The 15,612-nt window shown below is 48.0% G+C and overlaps 1 protein-coding gene across 2 annotated transcripts in view; it reads right to left on the bottom strand.

The window, feature by feature from the left end:
• Nucleotides 1-5,007: 5,007 nt before the first annotated feature.
• Nucleotides 5,008-15,612, bottom strand: part of LOC132002552 (phospholipid-transporting ATPase IB) — a 606,778-nt gene continuing 596,173 nt past the window's right edge. For both annotated transcript variants that reach the window (XM_059377600.1, XM_059377601.1), the window contains one exon: nt 5,008-10,842. In XM_059377600.1, the coding sequence (XP_059233583.1) occupies nt 10,745-10,842 (98 nt within the window). In that variant the 3' untranslated portion in view covers nt 5,008-10,744. The remainder of the gene's footprint in view (nt 10,843-15,612) is intronic.

The following is a 15,612-nucleotide window of genomic DNA, read 5'->3' as shown; positions in this document are numbered from 1 at the left end:
ATTTAATAAGAGATGTCCTTCGACCAAGGCAATGCCACATTTCCTTAAAAGTAGCATCCGATGAACTTGACGTTATGAGGATTAGCATGCCGATTTTTCTTTGCTTACAAAAATTTTCAAATTGACAGTTAACGATGGCTGAGACAGAATAGAACTTTAGGCCTGCTTGCTCTGTTCTTAGATCCTTCTCATGATGACCTCTGTAAAAATGATATTTGCTGCTTCTGTCTAGATTTTTGTCAAAGGTTGACTCTAGGTATTTGGTCCAACAGAACTATGGGAGGTTGGCAAAATTTTGAAATCACTAGAGCCATCTTAAAACAATTTCTCTTGATAACAAATTGGAAGGCTAAGAGTGATGTGTAGTGATGGCTGTTATTATTTTTTCATTTTCTTCCTTTTTTAACCAGTCCAGTATTTTTAAAATAATTTTTCATTATCTGTTGCTTTTTTTTTTTTAAGATTTTATTTATTTATTTGACAGAGATCACAAGCAGGCAGAGAGGCAGGTAGAGAGAGAGAGAGAGGAGGAAGCAGGCTCCACAATGAGCAGAGAGCTGGATGCAGGGCTCGATCCCAGGACCCGGGATCATGACCTGAGCCAAAGGCAGAGGCTTTAACCCACTGAGCCACCCAGGCGCCCCCCAGTCAAGTATTCTTGTATTAGTTTTAATTTTAAGAAAATTTATACCTAATAAAAGGTGTCTTGGAATAGAAAGACTCAGTTGTTGAAAATCCAAGGTTCGATATTCATTCAGCAATCCTTTACTGCGAAGTATCAGGAACTCACATGATTTAATAACTTCTCTTCTTCACCATGTGGTTACAAGAAAACAATGTGCCTAACGAGCAATATTTAAGCCCACGTCCATCTCTACGATTAGTAGAAAGTGAGCTACAACTGTGTTAGAACCTCATGGCTAAATTCACCTTGGAACATATGGCTGGTGCTGGTGTTCAATGTATGTTCGTGGTCTTGATTTACCATAGAGTGGAATGCAGAGAGAGGGGTCCCACTTGGACCTCATCCACAGGGCGTTTGGTTCCTGAAAGGCATGTGTATCTCTCCACACATTAGGCCTGCAGCAATCATTCCTAGGTTAGTAGCCAAGAACAGGCTCTCCCCAGACCGAACTGGCAGGCAGCTGACCTCGGTCTTCCAGCCTCCTTGTTGCTTGAAAGCAAAATAAATGTTTAAAGCCACCCAGTCCATGGTATTTTTGCTGTAGTAGGCCTAAACTAAGACACCATCTGTGTTGTAGAACATGGTATCAGATTATATATTCTTCTGTTATTGTCTGTCTCTCCTACTAGAACATAAGCTCCCAAAGGCCGGGAATTTGGTTCACCGCTTCATCTCAACACATCCTCCCTTTGTGTAGGAAGACCGCTTGTATTCCAAAGGGCAGTGAGAAAGGGTGTCTGATACCCTCCCTGCTGAAGCTCCCTGGGATGGGCAGAGATCAAGTTCACTAGAAGGTCTCGCTTGACATCAGTCAGGGCAGGACCACACCTGAACTGCACCACCCTGCACTCTCGCACCAGTGCTGGCTTTGGGGGCAGGGGCCTCCGCCTTTTAGCAGTGAAGGCCCCAGATTCTCAGACAAACGTCTGGTTGTCTGGACAGGCGGGCTGAAAGAGCCCTGCCACATTTTCCCTTGAGCGTACACAGTCACCAGGAGTGGGTTTTCTCTTTCTCTTTTTCTTTTCTTCTAATATAAGAACTGCTTCTAATAGAAGAACTTCTAATATAAGAACCTTATACCCTTTCTGTGGCATTGTCTGACCCACTCTGTGACGTTCTCAAGGTTAAGAAGGAGTTTTCTTCTTTTGTATTCATGTACTTTTCTGTCTCCATCTTCTCCCACAGAGCTGGAGTGTATGTGCGTGATTGTGCACACGTGCTCTTACGCGTACACGGTTTCAAGGGCTTCCTGCATGTGTGACTGAATCTCCCTCACGCACAAGGGCAGGTGGTTTGGGGGCACCCTCAGCTCCCAGCTCCTTGGTGCCTCCCATCAGCAGAAACCCCACCGGGGCTCCTCACTGCATCGACAGGAAAGTGGAATTCCTGAAACATTCTCCAGCTGAAGTAGGCAAGAAATTCACTTGGAGGTGGTTGCTTTTACAGCTGAGTGAGGGTCTCCCCAAGCCCCACTCTTCCCACCAAACCCAACTTTAAATGTAATCATGAGATGAATCTATGGGCTTTTCCTGCAGCCCTCTTTGTAAGTAATTTGCAGGCAGCTTCTCTTAAGGACGCCCAGAAGGGGGGGAAATGACATGGACAGCTTTGTTCATGGCTGAAGGGCTGTTCTACCCACACCCTCCATTCAAGGCCATTTGGAAACCAACAGCGACAACCCTGGGTCCCCCCTGCCCCCAGGCCATGGGCAATGTATTAGGTCAGCAGAAGAGCTTTAAATAAAATAAAACTTACTAAAGCCACAATTGCTATTTTGAAAGTTAGGAGAAAATCAGGAAATTTCTTGGCGATTAGAGTATTTCAAATCATAACACGTTTTCTTTAGAGGAGAAAGAGTAGGGGAGAGTGTACAGGTAGCATAAAATGTCAACAACTCTAAGAGCAACAGCTAGGACAGACCCTGCCAGTTCAGGCTCAGGCCAAGGCTGTGGCTTTTAGGGTCTCTGTTCAGCTTTCGTTAAACTTCCAACACTCTGCAGTCAAAAGTTAAGGACGGTGCAGTTACCAGAAGAGGCAAATCACTGGAGGTGGAACGTTGGGGGCCCCCCTCATGAAACGTTAAGTCATTTATGTGTGCAGCCTAGTTCAAGTAAATGCAGTCAAATGCTCTCCCCCTAGTTCAAGTAAATGAAAACAACGTTCGTGAGCTGAACTGTGTGTGTTTGGTTCTTCCAACGTTGGTGGGTGAAGGGATTTTATTTTGTCCTCTTTGGGGGGAAAATGAAAGTCCAGAACTCATCCAGAGTCCCAGTTACAGCAATGGCCGGCCTTTTCACCAGTTGCTGGAAGGTTCCCTTGAAAGATGCATCCGTGGAACAGAATGTAGGCAGAAGATCAGAGGCTGGTGTGTGCTTCTGCCATGGGCCCTGCTGCTTTAATACACGTGTCAGTCCCTCACATTCTAGATGTCTCTTACACAAACACACTGAACATAAATAGTGGAATCGGAATGATTTTTCAAAGGAGCCGGAGTCTTTTTCACAGGGAAAACTATACTAAAGAGTATTGCTGCAGGCAGAAATGTAGGGTCTGCAAACTGTCTTCAGGGGCTAATGGCCTCCCAAGGATTCGGGTTTATTCTGGTGAGCACACATGAAGGATGACATTAAAAAAAAAAAAAAAAAAAAAAAAAAATCACAGTAGCAGCAAAGGCAGATTTCGTAGACACAACCAAGAAATGGCAAGGTTTGGAAGAGAACACCTTGCTCTTGATTGTGTGAAGTCATTTTCAGTTTTGCATGATTTAAGAAGAATAAGAGTGGGCCTATGGAGAGCAGAAGAAAGTCCTTCCCCGTTCTGCCCTAAGCTGCAGAGCTCTGCCTGGAATGAGGCCCGGCCGGCCTCCTGTCCCTGCCTGTGCCTGGGGATGTGGCCACCAAGGTCGTGACCGCCCTAAACTGGCCAAATTTCAGCTGTGATAAGGTTATCTGGGAGCAATCAGAGTCTGCTCTGGGAATCTGTAGTGTATCTGAAGTGGGCCATTAAGAGGTTTTGGGGTTCTACACGGGGGCCTCTGCAGGGAAGGATCTTTCGTTAGTTCTCTTTCCTTCCTGTCCTTCACCCCGAGTCTGTCCTCACTGCACATGGCTAAAGTGTAGAGCTGCCCACACAAAGCCAGGCAAGGAGCTGATACACCGAGTCCGAGGCTGGTTTCCAGTGAGAAAGGTCCCTATCTTTCTGGAAAGCCATGCTTCCCAGGCTAATATCCTGGCCTTCTAGCTCCTCCTTTACCCCGGGTTCAATGTGGCCTCTGCTGTGCGCCTTGCGTGTCCCAGGGAACTTCGAGGCAGTGGATGTTTACTTAAATGTGATTTGCAGTATCTATAGGGAATGGGCAGGTGTCCCCTTACTCCCTTTAAAACAACGTAAGGGAAAAGAAACATACCTCCTTCTTTCCTCTTAAGTTCTGTGGCTGGCCTAAGAATTTAACTAACATAAGACAGACTAACAGGTGAAAAGCACACAAGTTTATTTAATATTTTTACATGTATGTGGGACTCTTTAGAAGGAAGATAAAGACCCCAAGAAGCCATTCGGTCCTTTAGGGCCTTTTTACACAAAGAAAGATAAATCGGGAATGCGACCGGACAGCTTGGGCTGGGTCAGTATACTGTGGGACAGGCCTTGGGAAAGATACAGGGGAAACCCATGGAAGGTCAGGGTTATTTCAGTTGGTCTGTTTGTCCAGGTCCATTCCAGCGTCCACCCCCAGTCTCCAGGGATAAGAACATTCTCTTCCCAGTGCTGGGAGTGTACCTTTCTCCGTGGCAATGCTATGACCTGTGTTCAGGTAGAAGGGGGAGGTCAGAGAGCCCCCCCTTCAGATGTGCTGTTTGTCAGTGGCCTTCAGTTCAAAATAATCAATATGTCAGAGTAGCATACTTTGGGTGGCGTGTTCGGCACCCATCTAATGATGGTCTTGTCATTTCCTGCTCGACAACAGAATATGAACTTTTCAAATCTCGGTTTGCAGGGAAACTGAGAGAAACCAAGGGGGAGTACAGTTGATGGGAGAAGCCCTTCTCTGTACAGTTCCTTCCACTGCATGATCAGTCCAACCTCAGATCAGAGCCTCTGGACCCTGCTCTCATGAAGAGGACTGGGACTTGCGGAGCACATGTTAATCTACGATTCAGATTTTCCCGCTCTCCTGCCATCGAACGGCGTTTCCTTGGCCATCAGCTCTCGGGGCAGAGTGTATGCATAGCCTCTATCTACTCTGTATTGCTGTCCCAAGTCCCTATGGCATCAGATGCTTACTACTGCAAGAGCAAATTACAAAATAAAACACGGTCCAATCATTTACTTTAACAAAAGATTTATTTGAAACAGGTTTGTGCAGACATATACCAGTCAACAGGATTGATCAAAGCCACAAATCACTACATTTTCCAAAACCTCTAAAAATACAAATAAGTGCCCTTCATTTGTATTCACTCCAGGAGGGAACCCCAGCTCCGCTATAACGTGCGGCTGTAATTTAACAACCAGAGGACATTAATAGGACGTGAAAATGGTAACACTTCTAGAGGGAGGGAACAAAAAACCCCCCACACTCCATAGACGCACTCACTACTCTGCTGGGAGCCAATTAAACGTGCCCCACAGCCCTGCTTCCCTCTGCATAACCAGATTAAAACCTCCCTGTCGCAAACAATATTTAAGCAATCTGAGCACAGATGCGACAAGCAGACAGGAGGGCACACGGCTTCGCTGGCTTGAGAAAGACGCCACAAAGATGTTGCGTTCAACCAGCAATTCACTGACCTGCAGGAAAGAGGGTGCACGAGGTCTGCAGACCCAGCTGCTCCTGGAGGAGCCCCAGGGCCCCACCCCTGCAGCTGATCGGGTGGTAGCAGGGACCTTCAGAGGGAGGATTCCTAGGGAAGCAGCGGGCACGCTTCTGAACTCAGCAATCGCTGGCAACATGGGAGAAGGAAGGCAGAGGAATGCACGTGTCGGCACACACACTGATTTTATTAACGAAAAACCTGCAAAGTACCCACTTGCGTGGGGATCTTGCGGGAAGGAGAGAAGCCCTAGGACAGGGCAGATTCTCTTTTCCCGATTTTTAACTGGTATTTACTGGTCCACCCATGGTTGCGTGGTGGTCTTCGGGGATGACTGAATCCGACGCCATCGGAAGTGGGTTCACATCCTCTCAGGCTGTCCCCCTCCTTCTGGCCCCTTCTGGCCCCTTCTCTGCTACTTGGAAGAGCTGGCCTATAAAAGGCCATTGATAAGCTCTCTTGACCCCTCAGTTTCCTGGGCAGGGTTATTTGGATAGCGCTATTACCTCAACTTTCTTCTTCCTATTTCTGTCATAAATCAAAGCCACCTGACACTTTGTTCCTGACTTTTAAAAGGAACAGGTCTCCTTTCTTTCTTTAGCCAGGTCAGAAGAAATGCCGATGGGCTAATCTTGGGAGCATGTTTTTCTTGGTCTGGAGCCTGAGAGAAAGAGCAGAGTGGAGTCTCTAAGGCAACTAGGGCAAGAGATTGTCATTGAAAATGAGCCAGCCAGTGTTCAAAGAATCACTCTTTTGTCTCTCATCAATCAGGGGGGCAGAGGCGCTTGTCAGAGTGAACAGCTATGGATTATGCTTGGGGTGGGGCAACGGGGTGAGCTCGCCCCTCTTTTCTGCCCCCTTGTGTGTCACAGCTTCTGAACATGTGGGCTCAGTAGCCTTTTCTTCCCGTTGAAGCCTACATGCCGGGTGGCCACACTCAGACCTAACAAGCTAAGAGAGAGCCTTTCACAGAGCGCTAGTGGAGGCCTGGCATTCAGGGAAGCTCTTTAACGTCCAAGGAAAAGTGTACTGCGGGACGATATGGGATGCTGAGAAAAAATACATGAGGACAATGCATCAGGTTCGAGTATTTCAGATCTCTTTCTTTCGGGGATACTTACGGACTCTCACCTCTATGTCCCACTGGAAATCCTCAGTGCCATCCTCACTGCCTTGGAGGATGGGCAAGTGGCCAGGACGAGGCTACAAAAACTCCCCCAAGGCTGTGTTGAGACCAAGAACTGTCTTGAGCCGATGGAGAACCAGCAGCATAGATAGCAGATGTATGTTTTCCCTCTGAGAGGGGATAGCGGCCTTTTCACTGTCTCCAGCATTACTAAATTAGCTAAGAAAAGCCTTGGAATGAAGAAAGTATTTAGCAAATCTGATGGGGGATGCCATCTTTTACCTTGATCTGCTAAACTCATTTCTTCGCCAGGTTATTATTTTGGGCTCTGCTTAACCACAGTTTCTCTGTTCCCATTTTTTATGGATCCCTGGAGATGAAGTCTACATTTCAAATGCTGAGGCCGGACTGCTCCTTGAATTACCTTGGGACAACGACCCTTGGTAGTAAGCCAAATGCCAGCTGAAACGTGTGCACTTCCTTCCCATGTTCAAGCCGAAAGACTATCTTATCCCCTTGCAGAGCTATGCGAACATTCTATTCAGCTTATGATCTGAGACATAAACCCCTAGGAACAGAAGTAGGATAAAAAATTCTCTTCAAGAAATGACATAAAGGGTCATTGTTATAACAAATGGAGATTACAGACTTTCTTTAAAAAAAAAAAACAACCGCAACGCCTGTAATATATACATCTATATGCATTTTCAGACATTAGTTACTCATACTCACTTTTTTCCCCCCATTATTCACTGCTTCTTGACAAGTTATCACCGATTTTCACTGCCAGCTCCCTACAGCAAGACCCAAAGCCTTGTCAATGAAAAGAAAATGTCAACAGAGTTCCCAGCCATGCTCTGCCAAAACTCGGGTTCGTGTTTGAGGATATTACTCTACAAATGTTAAAGCAACAGCATCTCCTTTCTCGAAGCACAGGTTTTGTATACTCTACTAATCCCCACCCCCAAATGACCACACGTGTGCCGGGAGATGGGCAAACGTAACACTGGTCAAGAAGTCCTGAATATTCCACAGAGAGGCAGGATGGACGCATCAGCCACACCCGAAAATTCTTACAAAGCCCATTCTGATAAGCCCTGAAATTGCTTCTGACAACCAGGCAGAAATGGTTGGTTTAGTCTGTTCTCCCATCATGCCTTTTTAATGGGCACTTTCCCCGGCCCTGCTTGCTGGTCCCTGATGGTGTGCGGTGGAACTCAGAGCTAATGCACGGAAGGGCTGCTCTTTTCCTCCTGCAAGCTCAGCCAGAATGGAACACACACTCTTAAATGAGAGTCGGTAGTCTGTGTATGACAGCGGACCAAGGCCAGGCCTCAGTGGATTCTGCTACTTTAGCCCAATGCAGAGGCCGGCCCTATAGTGCTGACCAAGTGTAACCTGCCAGCCTGTATGTCACTTACCATGTGGCAGAGTGACAAGTCCCATGTGGCATTTCCACTGAGCTGACAGCCAGAGAATGCAACTTACTCCAGTCCACCCCGCTCCCTGGGGAGGGGCCTGTGTGACACTCTGACCTCAGTTTGAAGATAGGACAAATGACAGCCCCTGAGTTGGCCACAGCTAAATATCATACATCACACATAGTGACAGCTGCTCCTCCTCGAAGCCCAATTTAGTCATTTGGCCACCAGATAGCTTGATCGCCTATGAGAATTAATAGACTAGAAAGGCATCCCATCTAATATTTTCCTCTCTGTGCGTGTTTCATTATCGCAAACACTGTTTAGTCCAGTTGTCAAAAGAATCAGAAAACATACTCAAACCTCAGAAAATGTGAACTGTCTTTTAGCCTAAAAAAATAAAAAATAAAAAACAAAAAAACCCCAAACAAAATATACACATACTGTAATTCACAAATCTAATTTGGAAGGCTTCAAGTTTAAGAAAGAGCTAAGTGTCTGACAAAGAATGAGTTTGAGTTCCCCTTTCCAGAGGCTTAGTTCCAAATGAAACCAGAGTGAGGAGGCCCACTGAACATTTGATTCAAATTTTTGTCTTTCCTCTATTTTTAGGATATCACTTCTCTGGGTGTCCAATAAAGACCCATACCTCAGTCTGTTGTGTTAATTCAGGCACATTTTGTGGGGGAGGGTCCTAATTCCTGCACGACAGCCCTTCAGGGATTCATTTCGCTGGGTGCTCTAGTAAAAACGGTTTACCAACTCAGGGAGGAAGGAATGGCAATTTTCTAAGCCTCACCTGTTCACTGCATGTTCTGGTTCCCCTTAAGCCCTCCCTGGATCCTGGTCATGTCATAAGCAAAGGGTTAGTTTTCTTTGTCCGTGCAAATCATACTTTAAGTTATTACAATGCCCAATAAGATGTGGATTCTCCAAAAATAACGGGTGAGGAAGCAAAGTGCACTGTTGTTTAATTTCCCAGTTTAGCGCAGCCATTCCCCGGAAGAACGGTGCCATTCTAAGCAGTAACAGCTGCCCAGAAGTATTTATGTTAAGCCATCCAAAAACCTGGTTTGGCAACCAAGGCCCAGAGGAGGGAGCGTGCCTCCAGGCTGGCCATTCATTAAGGGCTCCAGGTGCTCTAGTTCGTGCCCGAGGGCAGGCAAGTTCTGCCCAAATTTAGAAGGCGGGGCCCAGAAGTTTGGAAAGTCAGTGATGCAGCACTTCTCCTCATCTTAGAGTCAGGACACTTTCTTTTCGGAGGTGCCTGCGTCTACCACTGACTAGATAAGGATGGGAACCTCATCCATACAGAAAAGGGCATTTCCTTGAAGTGTCTGGAAGTGTTGCTGCTTAAAACTGCACGCCAGCGTCTTGTTTAGCCTCCTGCATGCATCATCACAACTGCCTGGGATTCAGGGCTTGATTTCAGTGTCCACTGAGGAGTCTTGGCTAACATGTCCTCTCTGTCTTCCTCCCCGGGTTTCTGTGTTCCTTGCCTCTCGCTGTCCCCTTTGATGGTGGTCTTCCCCCACCAGCCTCAGGGGCCCCAACTCTCCCACTGGGTTCACTCATCCTGCCTGATTTTAGAGTTACAGAGCGATAGGTGCATCCCTTCTCTGGGGAGACATGCTGCACATCCATTGGTTTCCCAGCAGGGAAAGTCCAAAATGGGGTCTGAACTCCCAAGAAAACATGTGTGGGTCTCACTGAAGTGAATGCCCAAGGTTCAGTGGCCTGGAGGTTGGGGAATGAGTATGGAGAGCCTGACCAGAGTGGGAGCGCCGTAGCATTCTACCACACACTGACCTGCAGGCCTCCCTGTCCTGGGAGAGCCAGATAAACATTTAGAATATGTGCAAATAGCTAGGCTTCTTTTCTTTAGTTCTAGGACAAGGGCGGTGGCAGGTGAGATTTCCTGCATCCATATCTGAGTCTGTGCTAGGACAGGAAATCGTGCACGGTTGGGCTGGTTGCGCGCCAGCTGCCATGCGCTGAGCACAGCGGTCAGCCATGCAGGAGGTCCAGGACGCGGGAAGCCCGGACAGCCCAGAAGGCACCTGGGAAGGGCGCGGGAGGATGCTCGAACCGCGGCCCGCCTGCCCTGCCGGGAGTGTGGCGAAGAGGTTCAGAGACGCCTTCTCAGGGTTACCAGCCTGATAACAGACATTTTGGGGATTTCACTGCCATCACACTTCATACAAACGAGAGAGGAATCGGAACCAAGCAAGACATCAACCTGCCTACAGTGGCGTTTACATGCTGCCTGGCGGACATCCTCTGTGAGTGAACAAAACAGGAAGGACGCGTGCCCCCGCTCCAATTCCGCAAGGCGGGTTTCTCACGCAACATAAAATTCTCACCTTTCTCCCAGAACAACTAGTACTGATGTTTAAATATTGGTGGAACATAACGTTTTTAATTTCACACCTCACAGAGCACAGCTGAATGCTTCAGAACAACGTAAACAGAAGTCAGGCCAAGCACTGCGGACGGACTGGAAGGGAACAAAATGGCTTCCCCTGTGGGATCTACTCCAGGTTTGCGAGGGAACGTGGAACTAACAAACTGGTTGGCTAAGGCCACAGAAATGGGTTTTATGGTGTTTTGGCTGCTGACACCAGTCTCTTCTGACAGAGATGTGTTAACACTGGGTGCAACAAACCGCATCTCTTTCCTGGGATCAATCAGGACTCACGTCTTATTTCTTCCTCAGTTTCTTCTTGGTGGTGTCATAAGCACGGACGATTTCTTCCTGAGTAACAGCTCCATGCTCTTCTTGAGAGAAGGCATACCCGTCTGCAAGAGGAGCGCACACAGGGATTGGTGAGGAGGAGAATGGGGGGAGCAGGCTGGGTTTAGAAGAAAAAGCCTTAGTGGGAGATGGCTGCTGACCTTTGCCACCCTGGGCTCACCAGCCTGAGGTAGGTGGGGACCCGGGACAGAGAGACCTGAGGCTCGGAAGGGACATGTGGGCAGAGTGTGGGGTGGGGCTGGCCAAGGCCTGACCAGACAGGGCCTGACCGGTTCTGACCCCTGATGCCGAGGCTGGCATGGGAGGGTTCGGGGTGGGGGATGGGGGGCGGCTTCTCTGCAGCTGAGCTGGGAAGCATAAACAATGGGTCACTGGGCCGGGTCTGTACTTCCCCAAGCGCCAGTCAAGAGGAAAGGCGACATGCTCTGCTCCGGAAGTGTCCCAAGCTGCCCAAAGCTGCAGGCTGGCTGGGTACTTTATGAAGCTGTGAGCAGGCTGGGGAACACACACACCATGCAAGTCTGCAGAACCGGCCCTGTGCTCACGATGCTTGCGGCACTCCTGCTCTTACACGGGACAGATGAGGATTGGTAATCAGAAATTGCAGCTGGTTCATTTTTGTGGACATAAGGGAAAAGATCACAAGCTAAAGCCAAGGGGCCCCAGGAAGACTGGTTCTCATAATCAGTTGCAGTAATAAGAAAAATACTAGCAGCAGCCGCCAACAAAGACCGAAGGCTATGTGTATGGGGCCTGTTCGATGTACTATGGAGAAGCAGCTCATTCACTCCTCCCAGCAGCCCCTGAGGCAGGGGAGAGTATTCTTCCCATTTCACAGATGGGGAAACTGAGGCATGGGGTGATTCCCCCCCCCCCCCATGAGTCACCCAAGGTCATAGACCTAGTGAGTGGTAGTGCTGGGAGCCAAACCCGGGCAGTGCTCCTGCAGGACCCACACTCTTCCTGCATCTCCAGTTCCAGAGAGAGGTTCAGCATTCAGAAGCCCAAAGTAGGGCCCTCCTTCCTATCGGGTCCTTCCCACTGAAGAAGCATTCATAAGATTCTCTCTCTGCTGGCGAACCTTTTTGGATCAGGACTCTGGAAAAGTCCCACAGCTGATTAGACTTTCTGACCCAAAGATAACAACAGTGAAATGTCTGGCAAGGATGACTCCCATCCATATGTATATATGACTTGTCAACTGACGTGTTCGTTCACGGTCACGTTCTTTGAAGGGGAAAAATAAATCAGACACTGTGCCCATGTACCACCTCCTGGATTGCTAATCATTTTACTCAGATCCTTGGCTTACAAAGGGACGTTTCTGAACTATTAAGACATAGAGCAGCAGCATATCTGGTGGGGACAGGGAAGAAGGAGCTCTGACAGAGGATGCTCAGGGTGACTTTGGACTCTGCATGTGCTCGTAAACCAGAGTCTCTGGCCATGGGCTGGCATCCCGGCTCTCCTGGCCACCGCCTGAGGAAACCCGAGGGCTCAGGAGGGCCCCCTGGGAAGTGAGGGCTTGTCTGCATAGGTGGCCCCGGGAGGCAACTAAGGACAGGGCTAGAGGGCAGGGGGACTGGGAGCAAAGGCAGAACCTGTGAAGGATGAGGACAGACAGGAGTCTTCCTGTAGAGATCTCCACCTACTGGCTCACCTCCATCTCTAACCAAACCAAATCCACCAACCAAAAAGCTTCACTGTGTGGCAGCTGGCAGCCATGGTGAGCCCCATCTGGCTGCCTCTGGGAGGGGGCGGTGTCCCTGGGCTGCAGTGCAGGAATAGGCCTGGAGAGGACAGCCCTGGGGGTGCTGGGTGCAGGGCACTTGAACTTCCTCCTCAGGGCTTTCCACACAAGGAGCCCTCAGAGGCTTCACGGGATCTGAGAAGGAGGTGCCTTTTCTCTCTTCCGTTCTCCTAGAACTTTTAGATTTCCCTTGATGAGTTGCTTGGTCAGTGAGGCCAGGGAGCGGTCCTTTGTCTGGCTGTTGCGGGCCAGCTCCCTCCTTCGCCTGTGCTATGGTGGATCGTCTAGGACAAGGTGGTCCTAGTGCAGCTTTCTGACTGCAGTCCAAGACCAGACGCCTTTCCTTGGGATGTGTCAAAGCAGAATCTAGCAAACAACACTGTATCCTCCAGTCACAAGGCTGTGTTCTGTGGTCAGTATGGATCATTTTTATTCTCTGGTCTTTAAAAGGAATATTTTTAGTAAGTATCTTGTGTTCTCCTTTGAGGGCCATGGAGTGGTCATCTGTGGCCTGCCATGCCTCCCCAACCTGGCATTGGTGGCTCTGATCCTAAGCAGTGGGAGCCCCTTCTAAGTGCTCTCCTTGAGCTGTTCTGGTGGCAGGCAGAAGGCTGAAGGTGGTCGTCTCCACCATGCCCTAAGGCAAGAAGGATGGTTCTAATCCTTGCCCGGCAGTAATCGGTGATAGGACCGTGGGTTCTTTAAGTTTTCTGGGTCTTCTTAGTTTACTATTCTGTGAAATAAAGGGCCTGCACCAGGTCAGGTCCAAGTTCCCTCAGAGCTCCCACCCTCCCAGTGGGTGCCAGGCTTTTCCACGGCTAACAATATCCAGGCACAGAACCCTCTTCTTTGTTCAGGGCCAATTCACACGCAGCACCAACGGAGGAAGCCTCCACCTCCTTACCAGAGAAGAAGGGAACCTGTCACAACAACGCATCCAAACAGAACAGCTGCTACCTGTCTTTTTTTGGTGGGCTTCTTGGAGAGGGTTCCTGGCAGAGAGGAAGAAATGAAGGGAACTCCCTGAGACAAAAAAGCAAATATTGTTTGGGGGAGTGTCCTTTTGGGAAAGGTAGCTGAGCATCTGGAATTGTCTACTCCTTGGTCAGGTGGAAGGAACAAAAGGCTTGTCTCACTCCGTTTTACATTCACATTCTGTCTATGCCTACTGAGGCAGAGACAAAGCTGAGAGCTGTAAGGCATCTGTGGCTTGTATTTGTCTCACTGGCACAGGTCCTTCTGCTGGGATTACTCAGCCACTCTAGACTAGGAAGGGCTTCTGGGTGTCCACTTGGGAGGACCTTCCCAAGCAAATCTCTTCTCTTGGGTTAAGCTGAGACCCAGAGGTCATGACCAAATGGCTTGTCCAGCAGTCCCCTTTGGTTGTGTCTACCATCATGTTTCCAGAATTTGTGCACTAAGACTTTCCTTACTAGACTTTCTTAGCCTCCGCAGAAACTTAAAGTGAACTCCGCAACTCAAGTAGGAAAAGAAGATGGCTTGGTAGGGTTATCCTGGGACAGGGGTGTCTCCTGGTTCAGATACAACATTTTCCTCTCAGAAACCAGGCCTGGTGGGAGTCAGGGCTGTAATCGAAAACATTTTAGTGGGGCAAGAGAGACTATAACCATCCAACTAGCCTCCGCCTGTCTAGTCTACACCCCTCAGCCTGACAAAGATGCACCATCAGGTCACCAGCTTCTGTCTGATGGACACTGAGCCGCCATTTGCATACAAATGGGGAGCTCAAAGAAAGCTTCCAGCTCTTTGCCATTCCCACTTTCATTCATCTTTCAGGAAGTCCTGACAGCCACAAAGTAATGATAGGGGGTCTGGGGAAAGACATTCATGGGCCCAACTCCTGAACTTCCCTGGGCTGGCTTCTTAAATGCTTAGCTGCAGCCAGAAACTGGGAGCAGAATGCGGTAAGGTAAAGGAGATGGAAAAGGATGGGAGTGTCTTCACTGTTCTGTGCTCTCCCAAGAGAACATTTGGTGAAGTCCATAAAACCACGTCATTTTTTTTTCATTATTTTGGAATAAAACTCCCCTTAAGTAGCTCTGATAACATCTTCATGAGAATAGAAGTTTCCTGTCTGGAAAAAGATCCCTAAAAGCAACAGAAGTGGGGATGACCATGGGGGCCATGAGGACGACAAGGCTATGACAGTAGGAAATGCTGATCTCAGTTAGAAATCCCGTGTGTTGGTATCCTGCTGCCAAGACGAGCTTCCCTTCCAGTTTCCTGGGAAGACAGGCCCAAGACAGTGGAGGGACAGACACAGAAGAGATAGCTAGGCAGAGGCTGAGAGAAGAACGCAGAACTTCTCACAGGCCGGGAGTACTTCTGGCCTTTCTAGTTCTTGACAGAACGTTTGTTATCAAATCAGTTTCTTACTATTGCTGGGTGTTTTTAAAATGTGGTGTGATCTTAAAGGCTTTTTAAATTTCTTAGACTTGTTCATTCTGATTTTCTTTTGTTCTTCAAAATCCTAAGTTAAGAAAGTTTTTTTAGTAGTTGTTCTAAGACATTTTATGACGCTTCCATAAAAGTTCTTACATGGTCTTTGATCTCAATATATGTATCTTACATATTCTTCCTAGAGTTATTCTGAAATAGTTATTAGGGAAGCAGCAGGACTCCTTGGCATGAACTCCCCTGTTTACAGAACCAGTCCTCATTTTCTCTGTGTCTGTTACAGAGAAGGTGCTTTATATACATTGTCTTGAAGCCTCACAAAGACTGTGTCAGATGTGCATTGTTTTTTTTTTTCCCTTTTAGTGTATATTATTAGATTTCTTTTGGTCCCCCCAGTGGAGGAAACAGAAGTTTAGAGAAGTATGCAAGTCACCCAAAGTCAGTCAACTAGTGGCAGAAAAGACCCAGTCATATCTCACAGTTACTGGACTCCATATTGGCAGGTACTATTCTAGGCTCTTCATATAAATGATTGAATTTAATCCTCTCCCAAAACCAAGCTCTTACATCATCTCCATTTTACAGATATAGAAATAAGAGGTTAACTTACCTAAGTGCACAAAACCATGACAGAGCTGGAACAGGA

The sequence above is a fragment of the Mustela nigripes genome, chromosome 15 (genome assembly GCF_022355385.1).
Source record: "Mustela nigripes isolate SB6536 chromosome 15, MUSNIG.SB6536, whole genome shotgun sequence".
Lineage (NCBI taxonomy): Eukaryota > Metazoa > Chordata > Mammalia > Carnivora > Mustelidae > Mustela > Mustela nigripes.
Note: the sequence above shows the minus strand (reverse complement) of the source record. Positions and strands in the feature narration are given on the sequence as shown.